Source organism: Perognathus longimembris, chromosome 11, assembly GCF_023159225.1.
Source record: "Perognathus longimembris pacificus isolate PPM17 chromosome 11, ASM2315922v1, whole genome shotgun sequence".
Classification (NCBI taxonomy): domain Eukaryota; kingdom Metazoa; phylum Chordata; class Mammalia; order Rodentia; family Heteromyidae; genus Perognathus; species Perognathus longimembris.
Genome location: NC_063171.1, coordinates 9,526,253 through 9,538,962, shown reverse-complemented (window position 1 = coordinate 9,538,962; position 12,710 = coordinate 9,526,253). Strand labels below are relative to the sequence as shown.

The window sequence follows — 12,710 nt, the reverse complement described above, 5'->3', positions numbered from 1 at the left end:
AACTTTGTATTTGGGATGCAGTCCATGCATAATACTCTCTTAGCACTTCCATCATCTCAATAATTAGGGGATCACTCCCCCCAAATATTAGTGTGAAGTATATTTCTGACTATGTATAAGTCATTTTATTTTTCTGTCTTTTGATGTATTGGTAAATTTTCTGGGATTGGAACCCTAGTTCATTTACTTAGACTTCCTGCCTTGATTACACCTTGTGCCATGGAGGTCTTCCCTGTTGGTAAGAATAAAAGTCTTGTCTGTGTTTGTCCATATACTACAACTGCATTGACATTCACTGGTGAAGTTTCAGCCTTTCCTGCCATGTTCAAATTTGTTCTACCTTCAACAGAATCCAGATTCTTTTCTAGCCTATTAACACAGACTTGCACCTTTCTCTTCTGTTTGTAGGCCAAAGAATCTAGTAGACAGGGGGATTACAGCACTTGAGTTGATTTGACTTTTAAATAGACCCTTCTGTAAATATCCTATTGAATCGCTTATTCATTCACGGTAGGTATGATCCCTGTGCTTTATGCTAGCACTGGCTGTCCACACAATTACTTTGTACCCTCGAGAATTTTTAAATTACTTTATAGGACTCATATTAAAGGATGCTTCTTTGTGAACAGCCTTATGAAATAACTCCCCCCTCTCCTGAAATTTATTGGCTTATCTAGTAAAATTACAAATATGTTTCCTAAAGGGAATTGGTTTATTGCAAAGACTAGATGATCAAAATGACTGAAGCAGGAAATAACTGAAACAGAACAAGACTCAAAGATAATGGGTGCATGAAAGGGCTTAGCTATTCTTGAAACATGATTCCAAGCAACTCTACAGGGAAGGGGGAATTGTTTAATTAGACATTATTTAAGACGACTCAGTCTTTCTGTGATGAAGAGATAACCTTGGGACTATTGTATATACTACAATTTACCTACTGTTGTGAAGACTTTAGGTGTTTTATTCAATTCACAGTGATCTCTTACATTTCCTTCAAGAGAAAGAGTAAACCATGACCAATTAGAAAAATAATCCACTATGCCACCATTAGCTTTGTAGTTGAAATGTGAAAATTTATAGTATTAGTAGAAAAATAAAATTACTATAGTCAGCCATAGAATGTTTATATTTTGAGACGTGAGCATGTTAACATTGGTCCCTGGCAACCTTGACCTTTATACTGAAAACCTTACAAGATAGACTTTTGAACAAATAGCATCTGTGTTTGTCTAAGATTTTCTAGGTAGCATTTAGATTTTCTTACCCAGAACTAAGGTGGATGCTTAGTGCAAAGGTTGTATGTGTAAGACATCCTCACAGAAGTAGTCTCACAGAAGGTAATATTTGAAGGACTTCATGCAAGAGTTTTATACAGCATCTGTAATAGAATTCATGAAACTCGTGTGTCATATCTAGTGGAAAAAAATGACAAAAATATTCCTGGAAGTAGGATTCTATCTCAGGGTCCTGAATATCTTGACATTATATTAGAGTTATCAGAATATTTTGAAATGAGGGAAACATTTTCCTTAATGACAATGTTGATGTCACCATCGTCTCTACTCTCTCTCACCATCCTATAAACCTACTGCCAAGAATAACTTTACATGACAACCTAATCCCCAGGAATATGGCATAGTGACACAGCATATTTTAGGTAGGCAAGAAGTTCTAAACTCTTACTAGTGACAAAGGAAATGACTGGCAAGAGATCTCAGGAAATGAACCAATATGAAGCTAAGAGGACTTGGGTTATTTTAACAGGCCCTTGCAATTGAGTGTAGATTCTGGAAGAAATTCAAAGTCCAAAAATGAATTCTCCATCAAATAATTTTCTTTTACAAAATGATTTTATTTGTATTTCGGGACTTCTAAGTTCATGCGATTGAACGGTCAGTTTTCACCCTTATTTGTTGAAGATGTGAAAAATTATGGCAGCCATTTAATAGAAATAAAGATAGAGTTAGAAATTTCTTAGCACATCTATTTAATTTCTACCTAGTAAATGCTATGTAATGATTATTTTTTATCTAGAAAAAGATAATAATCAGAAGTTGCAACTTGGGATAAGAAAAACAAATATCTTGATATGTAGTGCTATGATATTATATATACAGACATATATATGTATCAATACATATATGTATGTGCATTTATATATGTATATACATATGTTATACACATTATACATGCACGTATATGTGTATAGTTACATGGAAGTATACATTATGTGTGTATAAGTGCCACTTCAGTATTAATAAGCAGAAGAGACATGGTTGACTTCCTTTTCTTCCAGCTGTTTATCTCTGCAAGAGGACAATGCAAAACAAGGCAAGATTGGAGCTAGCAGATTATGAGGCTGTAAGTACCAAGTACCTTCCAGCAAAAAAAGGTATAGAAATAAAAATAAATAGCAAAAATACAGCCTAGGCTTAGTTCCAAATGCCCTGTTACTTTTCTTCCTTCCTGGATCTTCAGAGACTTCCACAAATCAGGCAGCATGATGACTGCCCACATCCTCGCGGCTTGCCCCTATCTTCAGTAACATTGAAAACAGTGTAGTTCTAAATCATCAAGCTCAATGCAGAAAGGATATGTGTGTTTTTATTCTTTAAAGTTGTAGGAATTTCAGATAAACACTCTAGTGATAACACTGGAGCCATGAAAATTAAAGCCCACTCATACTGGGAAGAAGGTGTTTCCAAAACCTTCAGGTTGGTCCTTGCCAGCAGATAACATTAATCTCATGAAATCTAACGTGTTCAAATGGTTGTGTGATTGTGACCTACTGAGTTCAAAGCAATGTGGGGGAAGGGTATACCCATATGTCAAGAGTTTACATTGACTGTCATGACCTAAGTAAATGGCATGAATCAGTGGTAAAATGCATTGTTTTCCTGTCCATAAAGTGGAGAGAGAAAAATCGAATGCACGAATGTTGAGTACCTGTCTCTTCCAAGGCAATTTCAGACACATATTGGATGTGCATTCCATTCTCCTTAGAGAATTGCATTCTCTAAAGTCCATTATACTTGTTACTTTTTAATATAGTTTTGTATCATTTTTATATAGTTATTGTATATTTTTTTTATTTCAAGACTATTAACAGGGCTGGGAATATGGCCTAGTGGCAAGAGTGCTTGCCTCATATACATGAAGCCCTGGGTTCGATTTCCCAGTACCACATATATGGAAAATGGCCAGAAGTGGCGCTGTGGCTCAAGTGGCAGAGTGCTATCCTTGAGAAAAAAGAAGCCAGGGACAGTGCTCAGGCCCTGAGTCCAAGGCCCAGGACTGGCAAAAAAAAAAAAAAAGACTATTAACAAATGAATATTAGTTGAGTGTGACATATTGGGAGTGTGACAACTTGAGAAAGAGATTTTACTTTCCCTTAGAAAATTTTAATCTGTTTGCCTCTCAAATACAAATATAAATAAGCTGGAAAAGAGTCGTGAAAAATGCACCAGAATGTCCTTACCTGTGGGGTGTTTTCCAGGAGAGCTTGGCCAGGCTGCAGAGAGCATTTGCCCGGAAGTGGGAGTTCATTTTTATGCAAGCAGAAGCCCAAGCAAAGTGAGTCCTTGTGAGTCTTTTGAAAGATTTGTTCAAGTTTTGGCTTTCTGTCCCAAAAGGCACTACACTAAAAACTGCTTACTCTTCATTGTTATGATGTTGACAGAGTGGACAAGAAGAGGGACAAAATTGAAAGGAAGATCCTTGATAGCCAAGAGAGAGCATTCTGGGATGTACACAGACCTGTGGTGAGTATACCATGTGCTCCCAGGACCATGCTTTGGTTTTGGTTGGTGAAGGCTCCTTGGGAAAAACATGTTCCACAGGATCTGGGTGAATTATGCCAGAAGAGATTGCTACTTTTAGGGAAGATGACCAAATTTATATAGTAAAATGTTTATTCTGAAATATTGTACATTTCCCATTACGAATGCCTTTCTCTACCTCAAGTGACATCTTAGGAGCTTGATACTATTATATACACTTGAAGTTAATGACAAACAAAGTTTTTGGTATTCAGATGTTTCAGCTTTTTAGTGAAAGAAACAGTCAAAATATTATTATTGCTTATCAAGATGCTGGTGGCTCATGCTCATAATTCTAGAAGGCTGATCCCTAGAGGACCTTAATTTAAAGCCATCCCAAGGGAAAGAGTCCATGAAACTCCATCTATAGTAACTACCAAAAACAACAGAGAGCCGTAGGTGTGGTTCAAGTGGTGGAGAGTCATCCATGAAGAAGAAAGTCACATTAGTGAAGAGAGCTGAGTTCAAGCCATGGTAATGGGATAATTTCCTTTGGTTTATTTTCCCTTGTTAAAATCTATTAATGACCTGTTGTTGACTTTCATTTATCAGTTTTATGTGATTTCAAATTCAAATCAGTTCATACTTCTAATGATGTAACATTGACTCTATTTTCAGCAATTGATATTTTGTTCCTAACAATGTCCAACCATATTCCTTGGTACAACAACTGCTAGGTATTAAAAATTAATACCAGTAAACTTTGTGGAGCTATTAAAACATGGTTAAATATGAGGTAGCATGTCTAGCCAGGCATAATGGTGCACATCTGCAGTCTCATCGTTAGGAGGAGAGGAGAAGAGAATCGAGAATTTTAGGCCAGCCTGTGCTATTTTATGATGACATATTTCAAAAATTGTCTGATTGAGGACTTCAGGAAAATGGCGGAGGAGCAGCAGAACCCTAGCTGAGCTCCCTCTGACATCGCAGTTTTCCCACTCCAGGGAAACATTTACTCCTAGAAAGACAGCAACAGTAAGTTATAACAGTACAGGGATTCTGGCCAGAAAGGAAAAATCAATTTTGCTGGCCTGAAAACAAAGATTTGAGCTCCGGGCAGTGACCCATCACCACGCCAGTGCTGGCACTGGCACAAACCCCACACTCTGTGAACCTAAAGCACACAACAGCGACCAGGGAGAAATCCTCCAGACGGCAGCAGACACACGTGGATTGCAGGCTGAGCATGGACTGGCTGAAGTCACAGAGAAAGCGTGAGTATCCCACGAAAGAAATTCTCACTTGCACCCACAAACCAGCTCCTTGAAGGTAGCCCTTCCCCCACTGCCAGAGAAAAGAGACATCTTTGACACTGGCATGGGGTCAGTCCAGACTGGAACTAAAGCGGACCTGGGGAAAGTGAGGATAAAGGAGCCATCTTTGAAAAGGGTAAGAGGGACTGACCAGTGGGAACACTCCCTACCTGGCAAGAGGTTCACACACTCCTGTGAACTCAGCCAAAGGTGCCCCGCCCTGCCCGCCGGAATTTCTAAATTAAAACTGAAAGCAGCGAGCAGCTACCTGCGGCATGGAACAACCAGATGGGTGAACAAACAGTTCCCAAGATAAGTGGTCCCATCACAGAGGAAGCCCAATTCCCAGCCTGAAACAGAGCTGAATTCCATAGCCAGCTCCGGCCAGGAGGCCACCCCGCTCAGGAGGGAGGAATCTCCCCCAGGCAAGTGACTCTCAGCCCAGTAAACCAGGCCAGAGGCACCCCGCCCTGCTGAGTCCACAGCCTATTCAAAGCCAGGCGTTAAAGGCAGCAGCCCCACAGCAGACAGGAGGAGCCACAATTCCCAAGACTGTTCATGTCCCCCATCTACAGTGGCCACCTAAGGCCTACCTGCAAGCTGTGTGAACCACAGAGCCCCAGGATTTCACTAACAGGGGAGGGGGGTCAGCAGATCCACCCCCTGCAAACTGAAAGCAAGTCAAACGAGCCAAGCATCAAAATACACTTCAGACCATTGCAAGGAAACCAGAGACTGTAGAAAGCCCACCCAAACAAGGAAGACTCCATTTTTTTTCAAAACATTTTTAAGCAATTTTTTTCATTTCTGAAACGTTATTGGTTTTTTGTTTTACATTTTTACCTGTCTGTTTTATCAAGTTTTTTTTTTTTGGTTGTTCATTTTTGTTTTTTTTTTTTCTTTTTTTTATAATAACTTCTCTGTTTTTTGTGCATTTGTCTTCCAATAATTTTTCTTTATCCCTCTCTTCACGTTCTCTTTCTTTAAAAATTTACGTGCCTATGAATAACTCCTCCACTCTTTTCTGCTAACACTCCATTGTCAATCATTTTGACCTTGTTCGTTCTACTGATTCTACTCTTCTCCACATTTCCACGTCACTGACACTAAACCAAATCACGACCACCCCCCATACATTTTACTCTATTCTCCTTACTACCTCTAACTTACCCTCCTGACTGACTTCCAGGACCTCCAGATTCCAATGACCCCCTGTTATTGGATAGAGGGTATCCCTGCTCAATCAGAGTGAATCAAAGGGGTTCAAAGACAAAGCCAGCCAGTCCAAAAAGAACTTAATATTAGAAAAAAATTGCTCATAGGGTTGTAACAGTAAATAAGTAACTACTGAATACAGGGCTCAGGATTGGTTGTTATATCAAAATTGTATTCTTTAGGAACAGCAAATCTAATTTTATACACAGGTATACAAGGTATCTGCATATAATTGTGAACTTCTAAGATTTACACAACAATGCTTGGTAAGGTCTGCTTTGGGTCATAAACGGTGCTCACAAATGCTTGTAGATTGGCATTCCCAATCCAAAGGGGCAGAAGAAACACAAGAATAATGGCAAACAATGGAGTCTCATCTCCCACTGAAAACAAGCAGGAAGCAGAGCAGTCAATCAAAGAGATAGAAGAGAACCCTCAAAATGCTCTACAAAGTCTACTGATAAAAATGATAAATGAAAAGTTTGAATCTCTTCAGTCAACTATTCTAGAGCATGAGGAAGCAAAGCAAAAATTAATGGAGAATTTCATGGCCTCCACAAATAGAAAGATAATTGAACTTCAAGAGTCAAACAAAAAGATAGTAACCCAGCTAAAAGATTTGAGAGACAGCACCCAAAACCAAATGAAGTTAATGAAGTAAAGAAGTCCATGCCAATACCTAAGAGATAAGTATAGCAAGGAAATGGAAATCATCAGGCAAGTCTAGTCAGAAGGAAAAAAGATTCGAAATCAAGTAGCTAGCCTACAGTCTCGACTAACTGAAGGAGAGGATTGAATCTCAGGAGATGAAGATTCCCTAGAATCTATGGAGAAAGATACAAATCAATACAAAACCAATCCAATCGACAAAACAGATCACTCCAGGAGCTTCAAGACACAATCAGAAAGCCCAATTTAAGGATAATAGGTATTGAGAAAAACCTTGAGAAAGAAGTTAATGGAATTGGCAACTTATTTAAAAGAATATTAGCCCAGAACGTCCCAAATATCCAGAAGGATAGTCCTATACAGATACAAGAAGCATTTAGAACCCCAAACCGACCAGACCAGAATAGGACATCCCAGCGAAACATAGTGATCAAAACAGGATCAGTAGAGTACAAGGAAAGAATCCTTAAAGCTGTTAGGGAGAAGAAAACAAATCACATGTAAAGGAAAAGCAATCAGAATCACCCCAGACTTCTCAGCAGAGACCATGAAAGCGAGGAGAGCCTGGAATGAGGTATACCAAACCCTAAATAAAAATAACTATCAACCAAGAATACTGTACCCAGCCAAACTCTCATTCATAGCCGAAGGTCAAATAAAAGTCTGCCATAGTAAGGAAAAACTGAAATAATATATCTCCACCAAACCAGCTTTGCAAAAAATCCTTAAAGATGTACTATACAGGGAAAATAATCAAGATCCCAATACAGACAGAGAAATGAACCCTAAATAGTAAACATCAGATCAAGAAATGGGAAGACACAGCTTTTAACAGGACAGTGACAATGAAAGGAACAAACGATCATCTCTCAATACTAACGCTCAACATTAATGGACCTAATTCTCCAATCAAAGGACATAGGCTCATAAGTTGGATCAAAAATCAAGATCCATCTTTCTGTTGCCTCCAAGAGACACATCTATCCAGAAAAAGTAAACATCTTCTAAAAGTGAAAGGCTGGAATAAAATCTATCAAGCAAATGGCCCCCATAAGCAGGCTGGCGTTGCAATCCTAGTATCAGATAAAATTGACTTCAAATTAAAAACGGTAAGAAGAGACAAAGAAGGTTACTACATTCTGATAAAGGGATCTCTCCTTCAGGAGGATATAACCATCCTAAATAACTACACACCAAATCAGGAGCACCCAACTTCATCAAATAAACACTACTGACTCTAAAAACACTCATAGACCCAAACACATTGATAGTTGGGGACTTTAACACTTCCACTGTCATCTCTGGACAGATCAACACACCAAAACCTGAATAAAGAAACCACAGAACTAAACAACTGCATAGACCAACTAGACTTAACCGACATCTATAGAATATTCCATCCAGCAACAACTGAAGACACATTCTTTTCGGCAGCACATGGAACATTCTCCAAAATAGATAACATCTTAGGGCACAAACAAAATCTGTACAAATTCAGAAGTATCAAAACCATTCCCTGCATTCTCTCAGACCACAATGGAATAAAATTAGAGCTCAACTCAAACAGCCACCACAGAAAATCCTACAAGACATAGAGACTAAACAATACACTGCTGAACCATCAGTGGGTCATTGAAGAAATTAGAACAGAAATTCAAATGTTTATGGAATTCAACCCAGAGGAGTACACAATGTACCAGCTCCTTTGGGACACAGCAAAGGCAGTACTCAGAGGAAAATTTATATCTCTCAGTGCCTACATCAACAAACTGGAGAAACAGCAACTCAACAACTTAAGGAAGCACCTTAATCTCCTCGAAAGAGAACAACAAGACAAACCCCAAGGCAATAGATGATCCTCTTGTATGCCCTTCAGTGGTCATACCTTCACTATCTCTGTATCTTATCTGAGTACATTGGAACCCATGTATACAGGTATTAGAACTAGGAAACTGTAAGGCAATACCAAAATCAAGAGACACAGGGTAAAAAAGACAAACGATTACAAGAGCAATATTTGCAAAACTGTTCAGTATAAATCTACTGAACAATTCATGGGGGAAAAGGGAAATGGGGAGGCGGGAGTGGGAATGAGCGAGGAGGTAACAAACAGTACAAAAAATGTATCCAATGCCTAAAGTATGAATCTGTAACTGCTCTGTATATCAGTTTGACAATACAAAAAAATTTTTTTTGAAAAAATATGTCTAATCATCCTTTTTAAAAATAAGATGTATTTTTCCTTTATGAGTTTCTGTTAATATAGACAAGTTATTGGATAATAATATTTATAAAAGAATTACTATCATAAATAACAGTAATATATCAAGACACTTTGTTTAAGGATACTTTACAAATTTTCCCTAAACAACCTTTAGATTAGACCCAAATAGAAAGGCTCCATAGGTTTGCTTATAGATAGATTTATTTCAGTTTTCTAAAGAAATGCAATTTTTAAGTCCTGCTTTGAATTTGCTCTCTTTTGAATTCTCACAGGATTACAATTACAACTTAACTAGCTTTCTTATTCAAAATTCATTTTGAGTTTTATTATTCATGCTGGAAAAAGAGTTAGGAAATCATAGCTTAACTACGACAAGGCTTTGAAACAGGAGGTTTGCTTGTTTGTTTTAAGCGACTTCTAGAAACCCACCAATACATTATGCTCTACTTATATTTTCCATATTTTATTATGTTCACTATTTACCTTATGTTTTCTAGACATCTGTAGCCTTGTTTAATTTACATAACCTGGATCCTCTTATTAATCCAGACTACCATCATTCAGTTCCCATGTGCTACCTATTTCTACTCTAAATTTACATATTCAAAACATATAAATCTATCTTATTGCCTTCCCCTGCTCTATTGCCACTGTGTCAATGACCTGTTTCTTGACTTCCTGTGACTTGCCTTGTTGTTGGCAGAATATTCTCATAGTTGTCTTTTTCTATCCAGTGAATCAGGCCTCATCCTCCAAGTTTCCTACCACAAGAACTCATGAGTGCTCTCCAGCTCTCTAGCATGTCTCTGGTTGAGTTAGCAAGTTAACTGGAGGAGGATTTGGAAGAGAAATCACCCTGAAACTATTGGCTTCCCCTCTTTCCCAACTTGGAAATGGTTTCTTTCACCTTCAACTTTCTATTGTCTAATGAAAAAATGTTCCTCCATTCATGCATTTGGTTTTCTTACATGACAACTCCTTGTATTGCTTTAGAGGTGATACCTATCAGCATTAATTTTTTTTAATTGAGAGAATCCTTGTGAAATGCTGACACTTGTTTGAAGACTGTATGTGTCTTTAGCCTTCTGGGTTCTTCCTGCATGGTGATTCACAAAGTTAGCAAAGGGAAGTGAATTGAAACAGGAACTATTCAAAGAACTTTGAAACATTGTCTCCCAGCCAGATGCCAAAAGAGATCCCTTTTCACCCATTGTAGTGATGCCTAAGCAATGGCAAAATCTTCCTGAGGTACTCAGGTACCTCAAAACCAAAGCAGAGAAAAACAGCAACAAGCTATACTTGTGTTCATTTCTAGAAGTGAATACTTCAGGTGTTGCCATCAAGTCTGGGCCAACATTCAGTATATTCTCCTTTGGTCTTACTGTTTGAATATTTACAGTCTTGTTTAATTTATCATGTTCAAGTGTAAAGAAATGTGGAAGGCAATATGGTCAGAAAAGTCTGTGAGACTTATCTCTAATTAACTAGCAAAATGCCTGGTTAAAATCATGGCTCCAGTGGTAGGGAGCAAGAAAGCCAATGCAGCTTGAGGCCCGCGAGTTTAAACTGTGGTATTGGGGTGGGGTGCATATAATAGACCAGAAATACAATGTGTTATGAGATTAGGAGTTTGACACTGGCAGCTCTGGCTATACTCCTACCTTGAGGACAGGGCAACCAAAGTTCCAGGGTAATCCAGGGTATGATTATGAGACCCTCGCCTAATCAATAACTGGATTTGGTGGTGCATATCTATGATCTAGTTCTATCAGATACTTCCAGTATGGACTGTATACACACACACAAGGTAATATGAAAAAAAATAACCGAGCAAGAAGTGACATGGTTCCAAACTCTAGGACCAGTAAAACAAGAAAATAAAAGAATAAAATTAGTTTTTCGAATTTCTGCAAGAACAGAAGTAGAAAGTATAAATATTAGATCACATTCTTTTCATCCCAAGATGCAGCTCAGAGCTTGTAGCAAATTTAGGACAGTGAAATTGTTTTAGATTTTGGTAGGTATAATGATGTAACATGGAAAGAGATCTTGTCAGTTGATATAAAAATGAGACCAAGATTGAAGTATGTGTTGCAATATGAAATTAATTTTGAAATTGTTAAGTTTAAGGTGATAGAATTCTGAAGTGATACTCAGTTGTCAGAAGGAAGTATGGTAATGACAGAAGTTTTGTTTGCTATTAGGAAGGTCTTGTGTTGTTTTCCTTATCTACCCATAGTTCCATAACTCCAGGAAGTGTTTAAACCCACTTTGTACCCATTTCCTTCTTCAAATAAATCATGTAGAATATTCTGCTGATATGAGGGACGGGATGTTGTGTGTTTAAAATTTCAGTTCTATTAGCACTAAATGCTAAAGCTGATTCAAAGGAAGGTGGAATAACTATATTAATTTCAGAAAAAGTTAGCTTCAGAACAAAGAAAAATCATCAGAGATAAAGAGGAATACTACACAACAATAGACAGATCTGTTCATGAAGAAATAACAGTCCTTAATGTGGGAGAAATGTACAATGGCTCATGCCAGTAATCCTAGCTATCAAGGAGCTGGGGATGAATGGATGGTTTGAGGTAAGCCTAGGAAGAAGTTAGCCAAAGAATCTAAATGTTATGGCAGAGGCCTGTGTTCCCAACCTCAGTTATCAGAGAGAATGTAATAGTCTCAGGGTATGTCCTAGTCAAAAAGCATGAAATCCCATCTGAGAAATAACTAAAGCAAACTAAGTTCTGATCATAGCTCAGATAATGAAGCAGAGCTATGCAGCTATTTGGTTAAAATATTTATGCACTAAACAGCAGAGCATCAAAATATGACTCAAAAACTGATAGAAAGGCAAAGAGAAATATGTGAACATAGTATTCTGTTTTTAATCTTTAGCACCCCTTCATCAGTAATTGAAATCATAAAGTACTACACCAAACCTATTGAAAAAGTTATTGTTTACCTTTAAATTTAAAAAAAATTTTGAGGGCTGGGAATATGGCCTAGTGGCAAGAGTGCTTGCCTCGTATACATGAGGCCCTGGGTTCGATTCCTCAGCACCACATATACAGAAAATGGCCAGAAGGGGCGCTGTAACTCAAGTGGCAGAGTGCTAGCCTTGAGCAAAAAAGAAGCCAGGGACAGTGCTCAGTTCATGGCCTAGGACTGGCCAGAAAAAAAAAAAAAGATTGATGCTGAGTTACATTATATATCCCAAACTGGCTTTGAACACTTTGATCCTCCTGCATCAGCTTCCCAAGTGTAGGCATAAACTCATGCACCCAGCCAACCAGAACTCCTTTCTTCTGTGAAAGACACTGTTAGGAGAATGAGAATGTAGGCCATTCACTGGAGAGTCTTAGAAAATTTTCTAACTGAAAATGAACTTGTAGTCAAAGTATATAAAGAACTATTAAAATTCAACAATAAGAGGACTGAAGATTTAGCCCAGTGATAAAGCCCTATGCCATAGATGATAGATAGATAAAGGATAGATAGATAGATGATAGCTAGACAGATAACTAT

At 38.0% G+C, this 12,710-nt stretch overlaps 1 protein-coding gene across 1 annotated transcript in view; it reads left to right on the top strand.

Moving 5' to 3' along the window:
• Positions 1 to 12,710, top strand: part of Rgs7 (regulator of G protein signaling 7) — a 436,763-nt gene that overhangs the window by 377,678 nt on the left and 46,375 nt on the right. Inside the window, exons 7-9 of the mRNA XM_048357041.1 lie at positions 2,300 to 2,364; positions 3,500 to 3,576; positions 3,683 to 3,764. Of these exons, the coding sequence (XP_048212998.1) occupies positions 2,300 to 2,364; positions 3,500 to 3,576; positions 3,683 to 3,764 (224 nt within the window). The remainder of the gene's footprint in view (positions 1 to 2,299; positions 2,365 to 3,499; positions 3,577 to 3,682; positions 3,765 to 12,710) is intronic.